The 18,288-nt window shown below is 42.7% G+C and overlaps 1 protein-coding gene across 1 annotated transcript in view; it reads right to left on the bottom strand.

The window, feature by feature from the left end:
* The window catches only part of LOC115094092 (trichohyalin-like), a 157,182-nt gene that overhangs the window by 93,391 nt on the left and 45,503 nt on the right, over nucleotides 1-18,288 (bottom strand). Inside the window, exons 5-7 of the mRNA XM_029606790.1 lie at nucleotides 17,337-17,490; nucleotides 12,899-12,972; nucleotides 2,395-2,560 (exon numbers count right to left, since the gene is read on the bottom strand). Of these exons, the coding sequence (XP_029462650.1) occupies nucleotides 2,395-2,560; nucleotides 12,899-12,972; nucleotides 17,337-17,490 (394 nt within the window). The remainder of the gene's footprint in view (nucleotides 1-2,394; nucleotides 2,561-12,898; nucleotides 12,973-17,336; nucleotides 17,491-18,288) is intronic.

Here is an 18,288-nt window from a genome sequence, read left to right as displayed (position 1 = left end):
TGTGCTACTTGCTAACTTCATGAACTTCAGGACACTCAATAAAGTATATTTGAGACAATTAGGAGGAAATATTTTTTTAGTCAATGTATAATTAAATTTCTGGAATTTCTTGCTGGAGGATACAGTAAAGGCAGCTAGTGTAGCAGGGGTTTAAGTTTGGACTTGTCTGGACAAGTTCCTGGATGAAAAGTCCATTAACCATTATTAAGGTAGACTTGGGGAAATCCACTTGTAATCTACGGGACAAGCATTATGAAAATCTATCAACCTTTTTGAGATCCTGGATCGGCCACTATTGGAAACAGGACACTAGGCTTGATGGGCCTTTAGTCTGCCCCAGTATGGCAAATCTTATGTTCTTATGTCTTTTTGAGAATGTGTGACCCTAAAGCCAGGACGGCCCAATTCTAGGAGAAAGAGAAGGAAAGATTGTTCCCCCTGTGAGCCTTCAGTCTTGGAGAATAGTTCCTTTCCCCCCATTCACTGAAAAGGCCCCCTGGCGCTGGCAGACTGAAGTTCCTTAGCAATCGGTCTGTTGGGTTTATGCCATTGTAAACTTAAAGAAACTTAACAGACTGTGATATTTATTAGTAAAGTTTTGCCTGCCCTGTACGCAAGTAAGACTGTGCCAACCATGCGTACACTTTTCCCCTGCAGGGTTTTCGTTAGCTCCTGGGCAAGGTTATGTTCGGCGAGGCAAAGGTGTGCATAGTTTAAATAATCAAAACAATATGCATCGTCTCTTCTTGAGAAGCAAGCACACATCTCTGCAGGTACTTTTTCATAAGAATAATAAAAACAAAAGCTTTGATTATTCAGGCAAACTCCCGAGATAAACATTACCCATGCAGTTTACAAAAATGGGGACAGTTTGATTATTGCCTCGTACTGTTTACCTTGTTTTTTGTGCCTGTTTTAAATTGGTACCTGGCAGTATTAACCAACTCTGTTTTGATGCCTAAGGGAATTGTGGGTAATCAAATTTAAAGTAAGAAATAAAATGAGAGGGAGAAGAGGTGAGGTTGGTACACACAGCATATGCAACCCCTTTTTAAATCCTAGATCTGCCCATGAGTGCCATGCATGACATTTTCTTTTTCTGTACATGAGCAGGATTGAAAAACAGGACACCGTGCATCCCATTCCTGGATAAGCATAGGATAGAACAATTTCTTTAAAAACAAGACTGGGCCAGCCCAATGGCAGTGCTGTACAGTGCCATGTAGAAAGTCTCTGCTTCGATTCCCAGATCAGATCTTCCACATCCAGCACTGACTGGGGATGCTGCAGAGACCGCGTCTACTGACCTTCTGGCCGATATAGTAAAGTGCGTTCAGCTAAGCACACTGTTTAACCCGGGTTGGACGCGTGTTTTGGATGCGCATCCACAACCCCTTATACAATAAGGGATTTAGTGTGTCTGTAACACCTGTCCAACTCCCCCCCACCCCCACCTCCCTAAAATAATAATAGTGCTCATCACATGCAAATGCATGTCGATGAGGATATTAGTCATTCGCCCCAAATACCATTAAAAAAAAAAAAGTGCGCCCAATCTGTACATTTTATGCTTAGAGCAGCCCAAAAGTGTACAGAAAAGCAAAAAATACTGCTTTTCTGTACATCCTCCAACTTAATACCTTGGCAATATAATATCTTGGAGATATTAAGGCGGAGGAACCAAAGGTTAACAAAAAAAAATAAAAAGAAATAAAGTGTGCTGGCGGGTCAGGTTAGGAAAAACGGACACAATTTTATGAGCATCCATGTTCATAACCCCTGGTTGTGCACAGGTTAGGTAAAGAGGCACTCGTAAAATTTTCTAACCCGCTGACAGTCACCTTTCCTGGGCCCAGGAGGTGCTAGGCGCACACCATTGTCCCTAGCGCCCACCTTTTAGCGCAACCCCCTCCTTCTGAATGCTGTATCGTGTGCCCAGGACGAGGGGGCTGTGTGTGCATTGAAAGAGCAAGTGCCGAAAACAGACGCTTTTTTTTAGCTCGTCCATACAGTATCGGCCTGCGAGACATAGCCATGGCTAAGGGCGTCACCTGATGGCTGGAGTTGGCGCCCTGGTTGCATGGCTTCCGCCGTTAGGAACGTTACTGCGATGACCTGACTTGGAACAGTGAGAGGGAGGGTCTATTAAAATAGGGGAAAAATCCCCGGGTAGTTGAGAATGTCAGCCCATGACACCTGAATCCCTGGTTGTGACTGAACTGGAAGAGAAAGGAGGAACTACCAGACTTTCAAAATATAAAAAAAAAGATAAAGAACATTCAGCCGGACTATTTTAAATCAAACTATAAAGCTCTCTGGGGTTCAGTTTGGATGAAAGGCCCTGTAGAAAGCCAAAGACATTTAGGTGACGTTTCATAGCCAGATGTTACTCACCTTGTAGCTGAGCGTGTCTGACCTCTTCTTGCTCTCTCTCTCTCTTCCTCTGGCTTTTCTCTGCCTCCAGCTTTCGGATTTGTTCGTCACGCTCCCGGAGCTCTGCCTCCCGACGTAACAGTAACTTTGCCTCCAGCTTGGCTGCTTCTAACCTCTGCCTCTCACCCTGCATGCCAGAGAGGGAAGAGAACCCAGGGGCGAAAACATTATAAAAATCTTAAATGAGAATATTTGTCTGTTGTGAGGGAATATGATTTGTAGTCTCTTGAATGGGAGAACAAGGTAGTTGAAGTTTTCAGAGTATGACATGTTCCTTCTTAAATCTCTTCTTCATTTATTCTGGGACCTGAAGTATTGTTATCAAACAGACTGAGCAGAAAAATCTTGATGATACATCTGAGAATTACGAATAAAAGATATTCTAATTCTGAAAATACATGGACGCTTGAGATTGTTTTCTGCCCAACTGTTTCTTGTGAATGGGAAAAAAAAATGAATATCAAATTTGTTTGGCCTGTTTCCCTCTATTCTGCAGTTAAGATCTCATTATCGGGTGCTTTAAGGTGAATTTTAAAAGCTGGACGTATACCAAAATCGGGAGATTGACACGCATCTGGCACTTGTGCATGTCCACCAGATTTTACATAGCAGGCAGATGTGCACACGAGTGCTGATCTGCAAATATCTCACATCAGCCAAAAAAGGGGCATGAGCATTCCAGGGCGGGGCCAGGAGATGTGCGCACAAATAGCTATGCATCTACGGATGTGCCCAGGTCCAGTTCCACGTAACTTCTGCTATGCGTGAGGTGTAAGTTAAAAAAAAAAAAAAAAAAAAGTTACAGGCATCTGTGAGGGGTTTAAAGGGTCTGGGGTACCTGGGTGGATTGCAGGCTGAACAACCCGGGGGTGTTTGGGAGAACCTAGCAGAATACTGGGCAAGCTGGTGGACAGATGAGTTTCACCAGTTCTCAACTGAACATATGTCTGTTATAAAATGCAAGCAGTTGTGAGTCTGTAAGCCAATTTACACTGCTGGGCGTGCACAAGCTTAATTATGTGCACAGACATGCACACCTAGGCTATTTTATATAAAAATTGCGCATCTCTGGGCACATGCTGACGCATGTATGTGTGCGCCTGCGCATCCATTTGAAAGTTATTGTCCCATTTTTAAAGCATATGATATTGCTTCCATTGTTTATTAGTACTAATAGACAAGATTCAGATCTTCTTGAAATAGGCATGATTGTCGAAACAAGACCATATTTGGGTTAGCTTATAACATAAGCTTTCTCCATACTGGGTCACACCAAATGTCCATCGAGCCAAGTATCCTGTTTCGAACAGTGGCCAATCCAGTCACATGTACCTGTCAGGAACCCAAAAGGTCAACAGATTCCATACTGCTTATTCCAGTGATAGTTACTGGATTTCCCCAAGTCCACATTATTGAACATTTAGCCCTATTCTCCATTTTCTATTTTTTAACCACTTCTCAATCTACAATAGAACATTTCTTCTTGTCCCATGACTTATTAATCTCCTCAATAGTCTCTACTCAGCTACCTGGTCAAATGATTTCTAAAAATTCAAATACACTATATCAACTGACTCACCTTGATCTACATGTGCAGCAAATCAAGGGAGAAAAATAGAAAAACCAAGACCACATATGATCGTAGTTTGGGCAATAAAACCCAGACCTACAGGTCCTAATGGTGGAGGCAAACTTGGACATTGTTATTATGGAGACATGGTTCACAGATTCATCATTGGGATAGGGCCATTCTGGGCTACAACTTGTTAAGGAAGGACAGAGAAGACAGAAAAGAGGGAGGAGCTCTTTATGTCAAAATGATATCCAAGCAACTGAACTGCAAGATGATGTATCCATTTTTACTGGTGTGGTCTACAGGTCTCCAACTCAAACAGAAGAACTAGACAGAGATCTGGTCAAAGACATCTGAAAGGTGGGAAAGAAGGAAGAAGTGGTACTCATTGGGAGATTTTAATCTGCCAGACGTAGACTGGAGAATTCCTTCTGTGGACTCTACGAGAAGTAGAGAGATAATGGATACCCCTCAAAGGGCTCTGCTCAAACAAATGGTATGGAACCCATGAGGAAGGGTGTGATAATAGACTTAGTGCTCACTAATGGGGATAATGTCCATAATGGCCGGGTGGGTGCCTTCCTGAGCACCAATGATAATCCAACGGTATGGTTGGATATCACAAATAGGATACAGAGATGTCACACGACGACACTTGAATTTCTAAAACACAGACTGTGTCAAAATGGGAACATACCTGGAGGAAGAACTAGAAGAAGAATGGGAGAAAATGGGGGAGGTGGATCAACAATGGTCTAAATTAAAAAAGGAGCTAGTACAAAGGCAACAAATCTATATGTTAGAAAAGTAAACAAAAGTAAAAAGGAATAAGAAATCAATCTGGTTCTCAAAAGAGGTGGAAGAAAAAATAAAATTTATTTATTTATTTATTTTTAATTTTTATATACCGAAGTTCTTGTAGGGACTACAAATCACTCCGGTTTACATAAAACGAAGAACTGCTCAACAGAGAGCTGAGCTTTACATGGAACAGTAGAACATATGGAACAGTATAACTGGTTGACAATTTAACATAGAGCTAAATAAAGAAATAATAGTTTAACTGGTAATAAATAGTAATAAGTAAAGAAATATAATATATTATATAAGCAGTATAACTATTTAACGTAGCAATAAATATAAATATAAGCAATGCCAAATATATATATGAAATAAAGTAAATTTTTGATCTCAAAGATAATTGTCCAGTTGTAGATATTTTAGAATTAGTACTGGATACAGTGACCATAATTAGGGTAATTAGGATACTTAGTAATTAGGGAGTCTGTCTGTCACTTAAGCATCTGGGAAAGCTTGTTGGAAGAGAAAAGAGAAAAGAAAGCTTGTTGGAAGAGAAAAGAAAAGAAAAGAAAAGGCAAAAAGAACAGAGTTCAAGAAGTATAAAAGGTCCCAAAAAAGAGGGTCACTGGGAAGAATACCTGGTGAAACTAAGGGAGATGAAGAAAGAAATCAGGAAACCAAAAGGTCAAGCAGAAGAAAGGATTGCCAAAGAGGTAAAGTGAGGAGACAAAACATTTTTCAGATATATCAAAGAAAGAAGGAAGGTCCAAAGTGGTATAATGAAATTGAAAGGCGACAAGGAGCAATGTATGGTTAAAGATGAAGAAATGGCAGAAATATGAATCAGTTCGGTGTTCACTAAAACCCTGGAGAAGCACAGATGCTGGTTGATAAGAATGTAGATGGGGTGGAGTAAACGAAACACCATTTACAGAAGAGAATGTATGAGAAGAGCTAGGAAAACTCAAAGTGGACAAGGCCATGGGACTGGATGAGGTACATTCCAGGATACTGAGGGAGCTCAGAGTGCTGGTGGGTCCGCTGAAAGACCTGTTCAATAGATCCCTGGAAACGGAAATGTTGCTGCAAGACTGGAGAAGAGCAGTGGTGGTCCCGCTTCACAAGAGTGAGAGAAGAGAGGAGGCTGGAAACTACAGACTGATTAGCTTCAACTCGGTGGTGGGAAAATTAATGGCAACTCTACTGAAGGAAAGCATAGTGAAATATCTATAATCTGGTAGTATGCTAGACCCAGACAGCATGGATTTCCCAGGGGAAGGTCTTGTCAGACAAATCTGATTGCTTTTTTTTATTCAGTGACTAGAGAATTGGATCGAGGTAGAGCACTAAATGTGATTTCTTTGGACTTCGGCAAAGCTTTTGATACAGTCCCACATAGGAGACTCGTGAACAAAATAAGAAGCTTGGGAGCGAGCACCAAGATAGTCAAACAGTTTGCAATCTATGCTACTAACAGGAGGCAGGGTGTAATGGTAAATGGAACTTACTCTGAAGAAAGAAAATGTTAAGTGGGGTGCCACAGGGATTGGTTTTGGGCCCAGTTCTGTTAAATATCTTTGTGCGTGGCATTGCAGAAGAGATAGAAGGTAAAGTTTGTCCATTAGTATCATCCACAAAGCTCTGCAATGGAGTGGACTCACCTGAAGGAGTGGAGAGAATGAAAAATGATTTAAGAAAGCTTGAAGAGTGGTTGGGGATTTGGCAGCTGGCATTCAATGCCAAGAAGTGCAGAGTCATGCTTCTATGGTGCAGTAAACCAAAAGAACTGTATGAGATGGGGGTGTGTAAGACTAATGTGCATGGACTGGGAGAGGGACTTTGGAGTGATAGTGTCTAGCGATCTGAAGGCAGCGAAGCAGTGTGACAAGGCAATAGCTAAAGCCAGAAGAATACTGGGCTGCATAGAGAGAGGAATAACCAGTAAGAAAAAGGTCATTGGTGAGATCTTACCTAGGGTACTGTGTTCAGTACTGGAGGCCGTATCTCAAAAAGGATAAAGGTCAGGATGGAAGCGGTCCAGAGAAGGGCAACCAAATTGGTGTGGGGTCTGTATAGGATGACTTATGAGGAGAGGCTGAAGGATCTGAATATGTAAACCCTGGAAGAGAGGAGGTGCAGGGGGGGGGATATGATACAGACCTTCAGATACCTAAAAGGATTTAACGATGCACAAACTTTGAACCTTTTTTGTTGGAAAGGAAACAGTAAAACTGAGTCACAAAATGAAAATCTAGGGACGAAGACTCACAACCAACATAAGGAAATATTTTTTCACGGAGAGGGCAGTGGATGCCAGGAATGCCCTTCTGGAAGAGGTGGTAAGGATGAAAACAGTAAGCAAATTCAAAAGGGCATAGGATAAACACTGGATCCCTAAAGGCTTGAGAATGATAATGATGAAAAGGGTGCATGGAGATAATCTGCATGGAACAGCAGTTAGTACCCTTACCCAGAAGGCTTGGGGGAGATTATTACCCTTAACCAATCATCCTTGATGATTTAGACACAACTGCAACATCGCTCATCGCTTTAACAGCAGGGCAGGGAAAAAAGGGTATTGTATTCTGAAGACTGCCAACAATGGGCCCAGACTTATGGTCTGGGTACTGATACGCTGACATTGGGGATAATGCTTCTACTGCCAAGTCCAAAAGCAAAGAACGTTAAAGCAGCATTATCTGAATTATCAGGAAGGCTACTCACCATGTAAAAATGTTGCAGTAATTTTGTTATGGGTTTCACAATTGCTTGGTCTTGCTTGTAAGTATACTATTCTTAACATAAGGCATGGGGGTAACCTGCACAGAGCTGCAGTTGCTGCCATGGGAAGTCTGCTGGGCTGACTGGATGGACCATTTGGTCTTTTTCTGCCAAAAATAGTTACATTTATTCCCACCAGCAAAAAAATGTTTTAGATTAGTGAGACGACTTTCCTTGGCAGAAATATACATTAGTTACAGTTTAATGGGACAAAGCTACCTATATGTTCAGTAATTGTTTTTATTTTATTTTATTTTTTTTACTATTTCAACCATTTTTCCCAGCTGTTTCTTGGATCATGCCTGGAACTCTTTAAAAAGTGGTGTTACATTGGCACCCTTCCAATCTTCAGATACTGTAGCTGATTTTAATGGTAGTTTACAGAGTACTAATAGGAGGTCTGCAATTTCAGTTTTCAGTACTCTGGGAGAATATGATAGCAATTTTATGTGCCCTGTCTATCTATGATCTTGTTTAAGGTAAACTGAGTTTACGTCAAAAGCGGACTTATGCACATAAATCTGCTTTGAAAATTGATGTGATTTATCTAGTTTTTGCTAAATTTTGTAACCTTGTGCATAAGTCTCTTCAGATTGTTTATGAAACTCCTCCTGAGAACCAGGTTTCAGTTGCCATTTGCCAGTGGATCTCAACCTCAGCAACAGAGTCACTGAAGGCTGTGCGTCCCCGGATAAGATTTCACTGAGCACAGGGGTATGCGCATCTCTATAACCACGGGTGTTATCATTTGTATAGCGCGTGCCAGATCCAGTGTGCTGTACAGAGACACACAACGGACAGTCCCTACTCCCAGAAACTTGGAAACTTATCTCCTGACTCTATTGCAACGCATCGTGTGTTCTCGGAGGCTGCTGGAAGAGACTTCACTAGGAATATGCATGCTTGTTGATTACACATACGTGCTTTCTTTGGTGTGGGAGAGCACAGATTAGATGGCTGTTGCCAAACAAAGTTTCAGCAGACTCTCTGCTGGTATTGTGGGGAAAATCGAGGTGCCCGAAGAAAAGAAAGAGCTGGCTAGATAAAGCCTTGAAGAGATATGGAAGGTATAGTCTACCTTACAGTCAGGCCCAGATTTAGATTTAGGCAACATAGGACAAATGCTTAGGGTTTCACATTTTTTAGGTACCAAATACCTAGGCTGAAGTGAAGCCTATTCCCTTTGCTTTAGGACTGGGTGGTACTTTGTTGGCCACCTTCCATTACTGCTGATCTCTGGAGGCGGGTGAGGAGAGTCATCACCTATCGCTCTCCAGTCCTGCCAAAATCTTAAATCCAGCCTCTCTTTCAAGTCATATTTCTGATCTTGCTCTGCAATGGAAAGAATCCATTTCAAAACCTGCGTTTCTAGAACAAAAATCTCAAAGTCACTCTAAGTGGCTGGATGCCTTGTCTTAACGGGAAAGATTAAGGAAATCCAAGGAAGAGTATCAAGCTGAAAGATAAGGAGGAACATTTTCAAATGGGACAAAGTCAGCAAATACTTTTTACCCACAGATTTTGCACCAGCCTTGAAAGTGAAAGCACATGTATACTTTCACTTTTCAAATATTTGTGGGAACTTTGTACCCACAACAAGTTTCACTTGCTTTTTATGCAGGTGCATTTTTCATGGAAAACGCGTAGAGTTGAAAATGCAATCCATGTGCATCATCATCCTTCCTCATCTAAACATAACCCCAGGAACATCTTTAAATGTGGATAAAATTACATACAGAGTAAAAAGCACGCATAACTTTACCTACATTGAGTGAGGTCAATTTTCGGACAGCCAATTTATGTGCCTAAATCACTATTAACCCACACATATGGCTTTGAAATTGTCTTCATTGTGACTCTACGTATAAAGATGGAGATCTTAGAAAACACGATCTGGAAAAGGACCACCGGTATCACCCCAGGCGCCTCACCAACACAGGGAACACAGTGGGCTTCCCAGCCCAGGTCCCACAGCACCTGCTACCTGGGGGGATAGTCCCACTGGAACCTTACAACACCCTGTGAGGTAAGCTGTTTCTTCTATCCTGAGAAACTAAGACTGTTCCACTTTTTTTGAAAACCCAAAATGGGTCAGGATCGCAGGTTTTGCACCACCTCCATCTGCTGGAGTCAGAGAAATACTGAAGAGACGCAAGCAGAACATAGGCTTAAGAGGGGGCACTCTCAAAGTTTTTCTCTGTCTCCATCTGCTGGAAGGGAGGCAAAACCCAGCAGTCTGGACTGATACGTGTACATACAGGGAACAAAGATTCTCTGTTCTGATGAAAAGGCACTTATTTTGGCAAACTCCAAGCAGGCTGTCATGTGCCTTTTACTGAAGGGTGGCTTCCATCTGTCCACTTTATCATAAAGGCAGTTACCCTCCACGGACCTCAAAGACGCGGCCGACCGCCGAACATCGCTATGCCGCAGTGGAGACGAGCTGCAGGCGCACACACAGTAGCCTTTTCTTTAAAGGACCGGCGGTGGGAATTCTTGGTAGCGCAGAAGAAGGACGTCATCAAGCTGCCCTTATTTAAGGCCCCTAGTCTTTGAAAGGGTAATCCGCCTGCTGACGACAAGAGTCTTTGGGGCATCTCCAAAGGCCCCATCATCTTGTCGCAGCCCAAGGGTCCACGTAAATAACAAAGGCCTGATTGGTGGAGTGCTGAAGAGATGGTTGTCCTTCTGGAAGGTTCTCCCATCTCCACAGTGGACCTCTGTCAGAGTGGCCATCAGGTTCTTGGTCACCTCCCTGACCAAGGCCTTTCTACCTTGAACTTCTTCCATTTAATAATGATTGAGACCACTGTGTTCTTTGGGACCTTCAATGCTGCAACAATTTTTTTGTACCCTTCCCCAGATCTATACCTCAACAGAATCCAGTCCAGAGGTCTACAGACAATTCCTTTGATTTCATGGCTTTGATTTTACTGTGACATGCACTGTCAACTACCGGACCTTAGACAGGCAGATGCCTTTCCAAATGATGTCCAATCAATTGAATTGACCAAGGGGGACTCCAGTCAAGTTGAAGAAACATCTCAAGGATGATCAATGGAAACGGGATGCACCTGAGCTCAACTTTGCGTGTCACAGCAAAGGGTCTGAATAGTTACGTAAATGTGGTATTTCAGTTTTTAATTAATTTGCACAAATTTCTACAAACCTGATTTTGCTTTGTCATTATGGGGTATTGTGTGTAGATTGAGGAGTGAAAAATGCATATTATCCATTTTAGATTAAGGCTGTAACATAACAAAATATGGAAAAAGTGAAGGGGTCTGAATACTTTCTGAATGCAATGCATATGGAGTGGTTAAGTATATATGATTTGGTATTGCTCTATTTTGGCTGTTTCTTGCTAATTCTTTGTACTCTGTCTACTGTCGGTGGCATCTGTGCCATATGCAGGGATGGATTTAGGATTCTGCTGCCCCTAGGCCCCCCCCCCATGCTAGTTGCTGTTACAGGCTAGCAGAAGGCTGGTTTTTTTTGTTTGTTTTTTTAATTTAGCTCACGCCTTAGCAGAGCTGGAAGGCAGCAAATCTTGGCCAGCTTGCTCCCTCTAAATGTTCGTTGCCTTGGGCATAGACATAATGGGTGCCTACTGATAAATACAGGGCTGGCCACATGGTATGGCCCAAAGATTGTGAACCCCTCTGTTCTGAGCTCCATTGGAATTGCCCCAGAAGATGAAATGCGCATGTTCTAGATTAGATTTGTCCAATTTTTACATGAGAGGCGACACAGCAATTTTTTTCCACAATCATGGGGGTTGGGGAGCAATTATTGGAATGATGCTAAATACAAACTAAATTTGCAACTTTTTGCATATTAAATAAGATTAATTTTATATTATGAACCTGTCACAGGCTTCTCTGAGTCATACAGGTTAGATTTACTTAAAGGTCATAGCCCCACCAGTCTGAGATTTCTCCAATAGTGTTATTATACAAAGATCATTCTACTCTTGGGTTAGTTTTTCCAATATTCAGTTCTGGGTTAGTTAATCTGGCTTCACATTACGGACTAAGAGGATGAATTTTCAAAGCCATTTACATGAGTAGATAATGATTTACCTCGGTAAAGTGGCCATCTGAAAATTGCCCTCAATTAATCCATCCAAAAGCATGCACGGTGCCCCACAGTGTGATACTTTTAACCGCAGGCAAGGGAGCCATTCCCAGAGGTGTGCATAGAAGGGAACAGAAAATAATATGCAGAGTCTGTCTTTTCAAATCTATGTGCATGATTTTCCATAAAAGTTCTAACACAAAAAATGAGTGCAAACATCTGCAGGTACTTGTATTCGCAGCAATTTTCAAAGGGAAAATACTCATATAGTTTCTCTTCAAAATTTAGTGCAAAGTCTGTAGGAAAAAAAGTAGCTACAGACTTTGCACCAAAGAGGGATAGATATTCAAAAGCACACACACACAAACATTCACACAGGCTACCTCTCCCATAAAAACACATACTCCCTTTCTGAGACACACCCCCAGTCACGCACACAGGCTTCCAATTTCTCATTCACATATACACTCCCTAACATAGGATCCCCCCTCTCTCTCTCACACACACCCCACCTCACTCTCTTACATAGGCTCACAGGTTCTCTTGTGCTCTCATTCTGGGTATCTTCTTCTTCTTAGGCAGGATGGGCTCCGCCCGCTATCCCAGACCTCTCTCTTTTGTATCTTTGGCAGCGAGCAGTATAGGCTCCACTTGCGGCCCCGTTGGGCCTTGCCTAATCTTTGGCCGTGAGCAGGATGGGCTTTGCTTGCAGCCCCATTGGACCTATCTTTGGCCATAAGCAAGATGACCTCTGCTCACAACCCTCCAAGCCTCTCTCCAAATTTTCCGCCATGCGCAGGATGGGCTCCACTTGCATCCTGCTGAGCTTCTCTCCAAATTCTGCGCAACCTTTGAAAATTCTGTGCAAATTCTGCTCTGCACAGTTGATTAGAATTGCACCAGGAGTATACCAATGCCACACTTCTATTCATATATAGCTGAAACAACATTAGCTAGTGCAGATTATTATTATTATTTATTACATTTCTATACCGATAGTAGTGGGAACATCATATCGGTTTACATCAAAACAATGAACATAAGAAAGATAGTTACATTAAACAGGGAGATGGAGGAGGGCAGCTACAGGATTAGAGTTAATATAGAGCTTGCTTTCAGATCCCCTTCTAGTATGAACACAGACATCAATAAATCTAGAGCAAATGCACATTCACTATAAGAGAGATTGTTTGTGTATAAGCAAAGAAATCCTATCCCCACTCAGACATTTACCTGCATTTTTTCCTGCAGTTCTTTCATTTGCTTCTGCAGATCTCTCTTTTCTCTCTCCAGGTGCTGAACAGATTCTAGGGAGAATAAAACATGTTAGCAAGGGGCCAGCCCTGTGGCAGTGCAATGCATTAATATGCAGCGAGTAGGGAGTTCAATTCCTGGCTCAGGTCTTCTGCTCCCTGGGGTCAGCTTAGACTCTTGCAGACGCAGGGTTTACAGCACTTGGAGGGTTTGGGGGGTGAGGTAGAAGGAAGAATCGTAGTCTATCATTGCGCAACGATGAATTCTATGCTGAATTTAGTGCCCAGGATCGCAGGGTTACAGAAGCAGCTCTGGTGCATGGGCCCTGGGCGAGGAATGGCGCTGCAATGACTGCGCTAATGTAGTTTGGGAGAGGATATACAACAGGGGAAAGAAATCCCAAGTAGCTGCAGATATAGAGGTGGCTTTTTAAAAAGTTGCCCACGTAAAAAGGCACATATATGCGAGGATATGAGCTGATTGCCACTTTTAAAATGAGAGTTGTGCACAAAGTGTGTTTATACATGCACATGTGCAAGCAACAGAAGGCGTGTAAAAAAAAGGAGCGTATTAGGGACCTTCCAGGACGGGGGCCCACATTTCTGTGCATACGCTTATTTTAAAACCTGCCACTGTGACGCATGTAAGCCTTTTACTTGCATATATTTACTGCTGCTCAATATCAGGTGTAAGTGATCGTAAACATCTTAAAAGTGGAAAAAAAAAAAAGAATGGATGATGGCTCTGGGTGACAATGGGGGGAACTTCAGGCTGACGAGCCAGGAGGGTGTTTCCAAGCTGCAGATAAACTGGGCAAACTGGTAATTTCCTTCTTGCATGCATTTTTCAAAATCTGAGGAATTATGCATGCAAAAGCAGACAATTGCTAAGAAAACTATACGAGTTAAATCTTCTCCTGTAAATGATTAAAATTAGGAGCATAACTACGCGTGTGGAGAAGATTTGTTCCACTTATCCGCATAAATGAATAAGTCTGAAAAATTGTTATTTTTCCGGCTAAGGGCCAAATTCATGAAGGCTCTTCTCTCGTTTTGTGTCTATAGGAAAAACCCTTGGTGAATCAGGTACTAAATAAGATGGCTGGATAAGTAGCATTTTCATCCTTACCCTATGTTCCAACATTACATACTGTGTATCTTTTAGATATGTGAATATGTTATTGGGTAGATTTATGTGTATTTTATATCTTGCGCAGGCAATTGCACGCATGAAATAAAATACATGAGCATGTGGGCATGTGTCTGTATATCAGTGTATGTAGGTACACACGGACTTTTTATTAAAGCTACCCTGTTAAGATCATAGTGACAGATCCCAGCCCAAGTTCTGGATTAAGCTGGAGGTCCAAAGGAGCAGGAGAAAACTGACTGCAAGCGTGCCGCCTCTCACACATTATGCATGAGTCACATGCAATCTGAGGACCCCCCCACAGATAAAGTGAATGGAGGTAGGGTCTGCAGCAGCGAGGCTGGAGGCGTTCCCAGGCCCTGCCAGCAAGAAACTGAATAGGAGATGAGACTGGAGCAGGAAGAGCCTGGCAGTGAAAATGCTGTGAGTTTGTGTGTGGTGGTCAAGGGTGGGGGGGGGCGTGAAGAGGAGGGAAACAGATAAGGGAAGGAAGGTAAATGACACCAAAGTGAGTGGTGGGGTTATACTGAGGAGGAAGACTGACAGAGGCAAACAGCAAGTGCTGAGGGGGAGATTGATAAAAGTGTAGCCCTCTTTCATAAACAGACAATGAAAATGTGTGAATTGGCACTTGGAATATTGCAGGGTTAGAAATGATACACTGTCTTTTTAAGGGCTGCTAGGAAAGCAGTGGGGGGGTTGTAAGAATGACACAGGACATTGTGCAGGCTGATAAGGGACTCCTGCAGCCCAGCACCAATGGAGTTTATCCTGCTCTGCGGAAAGGCTAAAAATAATCCTTTGTTTTCAACTAAGGACTCATGCTGAACGATCCAGAGTGGTCTGATTCCTCAGAGACAGTTTTGCCTTGTCTGAGGGTTGTTGCAGTGTGGATTCAAGCAATAATTCCTATTAATTCCTAACATTGTTTGCTTTTTTGAGTGCCGCAGCACACTGAGCCAATGATTTCACTATGACGCCTAGATCTTTTTCCTGGGTTGTAATTCCTAGCATAAAACCTACCTTCATGTTTATTTTTTTTTATTTAAAAATCCTATATACTGCACCCTATACTTCCTCGTGCTTGTGGAAATGCAGTTCTTTACAATAAAAATGATTTTGCAAAAAAATAAAATTAAAAAATTAAAAAAAAAGAATATTGCCTCGGGCGATTTACATAATCACATTCATAGTATTTGTGTAACTACAGCATAGGTTATTTTTCTCTATATGCAGCACCTTGCACTTATCCACATTAAATTTCATCTGCTATTTGGATGCCCAATCTTCCAGTCTCACAAGGTCCTCCTGCAATTTATCACAATCTGCTTGTGATTTAACTGCTCTGAATAATTTTGTCTCATCTGCAAATTTGATCATCTCACTCATGGTTCCCCTTTCCAGAAATTATAAATATATTAAAAAAGCACAGGCCCAAGTACAGATTCCTGAGGCACTCCACTATTTAAATATAAACATAAGACTTGCCTTACTGGGTCAGACCCCATAGGTCCATCAATCCCAGTATCCTGTCTCCAACAGTGGCCAATCCAGATCACAAGTACCCAGTAGGATCCCAAGGGGTAAATATATTCCCAAGCTGCTTATCCCAAGAATAAGCAGTAGATATCTGCAACTCTAACTTAATAATGGTTAATGGACTTTTCCTCCAGCAACTTGTCCATCAGCTTTTATATTCAGCTACACTAATAGCTTTCACCACATCCTCTGGCAACAAATAAATAAACAGAGGGAGAAAGGGGAGGATGATACACACAGCATATGCAACCTCCTTTTAAATCCTAGATCTGCCCATGAGTGCCATGCATGACATTTCTTTTTCTGTACATGAGCAGGATTGAAAAAACAAGACACTGCATCTCATTTCTCAACAAGCATAGGACAGAACACTTTTTTTTTAAAAACAAGACTGGGCCAGCCCAATGGCAGCACTATACATTGCCATGTAGAAAGTCTCCGCTTCGATTCCCAGCTCAGATCTACCACATCCAGCATTAGGTGGAGGTGCTGCAGAGACCACATTTATAGCCCTTGTGGGAAAAAGTCATAGTCATAGTTAAGGGAGCCATCTGATGATTGGCGTTGGAGCCCATGAGACAGGATTCCAAGAAAGAACCCTAGTGTATGGATTCCGCCATTAGGACTGTTACTGCGATGACCAGACTTGGAACAGTTGTGTCTGAACTGGAAGAGAAAGGAGGAACTACCAGACTGAAAAATATAAAGAAAATAAAGAAAAACATTCAGCCACCCTACCTTAAATCAAACTGTAAAGTTCACCGAGACTCAGTTTGGATGAAAGGCCCTGAAGAAAGGCACTTACCCCTAGATGCCTCAAAATGCGTTAACGCATTGATAACGCCCGCATTAAGAAACGGGACATGTTTAGAGAAATTTTAGAATTACCACACTACACGGTAACTTACCGCTTCACATCAGTAGTATCACGTGGTGTGGTAAACGTAGCACACCCTAAGATAATCCCTAGTTATTGGGGGAGGGAGGGAGGGAGAGAGAGAGAGAGAGAGAGACTGACTATCTACAAGGCCCTCATAGTAGTGAAGTATTTATATCTGTACATGAGGGCCTAATAGGTCGAGGTGAGGTGTTGGTGGTAGTGGTTTAGGGGCCAGTTTCTCATGAAGAGTGAGACGTATGAACAGCACAGTACACCTTGGTGAAGATTTGACGTCATTTGGAGTGAGGAAAGTCTCACGAAAATGCCCGACGTCAAATCTTCACCAAGATATACTGTGCTATTCGTACGTCTCTCTACATGAGAAACTGGCCCCTAAACCACCACCAACACCTCACCTAAACCTTTGGATAGCCCTCCAATAGAGATATAAATAGTTGCATACTGTGAAGCCCTCCCCAGAGACTCTCTCTCTCTCTCCCTCCTCTCCTCCACAAGCCCAGAAATGGCCAAAATGCAATTCTAAAAATGTATCATGAATTGTGTTTTGGCCATGTCGAGCATATTGCACAATCTAACGCCAGGGAAAAAGGTGTAGTTATTTCTGGCATTAAAACAGTGCAATATTGCCAGTCATGTTACTAAATCCCGCCCAAACTCTTCCCTGATCCCGCCCCTCCCTAAAATGTGCATTCACACCGTGCATTTGTGTTCTTTTCACATGCGTTATGGCGTTAACGCATTAACACATGCATTGTGTGCGTTAATGCCATAACGCATTTTGATGAATGACGCTATTAGGTAGCTTTTCATCACCAGATGTTACTTCACCTTGCAGACGTTTGTGTCTGACCGCTTCTTGCTCTGTCTGTTTCTTCCTCTGGATTTTCTCTGTCTCCAGCTCTTGGATTTGGCTTTTATGCTCCCTGAGCTCTGCCTCCAGACGAAACTGTGACTCTGCCTCCAGCTTGGATGCTTCTTGCCTCTGCATGCCAGAGAGGGGAAAGAACCCAAGGGAGAAACATTAAAAAATCTTCAATGAGAAAATATTGGCCTATGGGAAGGAACATGACTTGTAGTCTCTTGCATGGGGGAATGAGAAAGTTGACATTTCCAGAGGATAACTAAGGTAATTTTATTGTGACATCCTCAAATCTCCTCTTGGTATATTCTGGGACCTGTAGTATTAATATCAGACAGGAGTAGGGAATTTTAAATTCCAGTGTCTTACTGGGGAAAAAGTTCACAAATCCAAGAATGGATAAAATGTTTGCACTAGGATAGTGGTTATTTGGCAGCTCTTCCTAAATGCATTGGGGTAAATTTTCAAAGGGTTATGCGTGTAAGATACGCGCGTAACCCCGAAAACCTACTCCTGCGCGCGCCGAGCCTATTCTACATAGGCTCAGTGGTGCACACAAGCCCCAGGACGTGCATATGTCCCCGGGCTTTCAAAAATGGGTGGTCTGGGGGCGGTCCCGAGTCCTCCGGCACAGCGGCCTGTGCCGGGAGATGGTATGCTGGGAACCGGCCGGCAGGCATAACTTTTGAAACAAAGGTGGGGGGGAGGGGCCAAAAAAAGTTCCCTCCAAGGCCGCTCCGATTTCGGAGCGGCCTTGGAGGGAACGGGGAAATCCATCGGGGCTCCCCTCGGGCTCGGCGTGCACATGTGTGCACCTCCTTGCGTGCGCCAACCCTGGATTTTATAACATGCACGCGGCAGTGCGCACGCATGTTATAAAATCAGGTGTACATTTGTGCGCGCCGGGTAGCGCGCACAAAT

This window comes from Rhinatrema bivittatum, chromosome 6, assembly GCF_901001135.1.
Source record: "Rhinatrema bivittatum chromosome 6, aRhiBiv1.1, whole genome shotgun sequence".
Classification (NCBI taxonomy): Eukaryota; Metazoa; Chordata; class Amphibia; order Gymnophiona; family Rhinatrematidae; genus Rhinatrema; species Rhinatrema bivittatum.
This window is presented reverse-complemented; position numbering and strand designations above follow the sequence as displayed.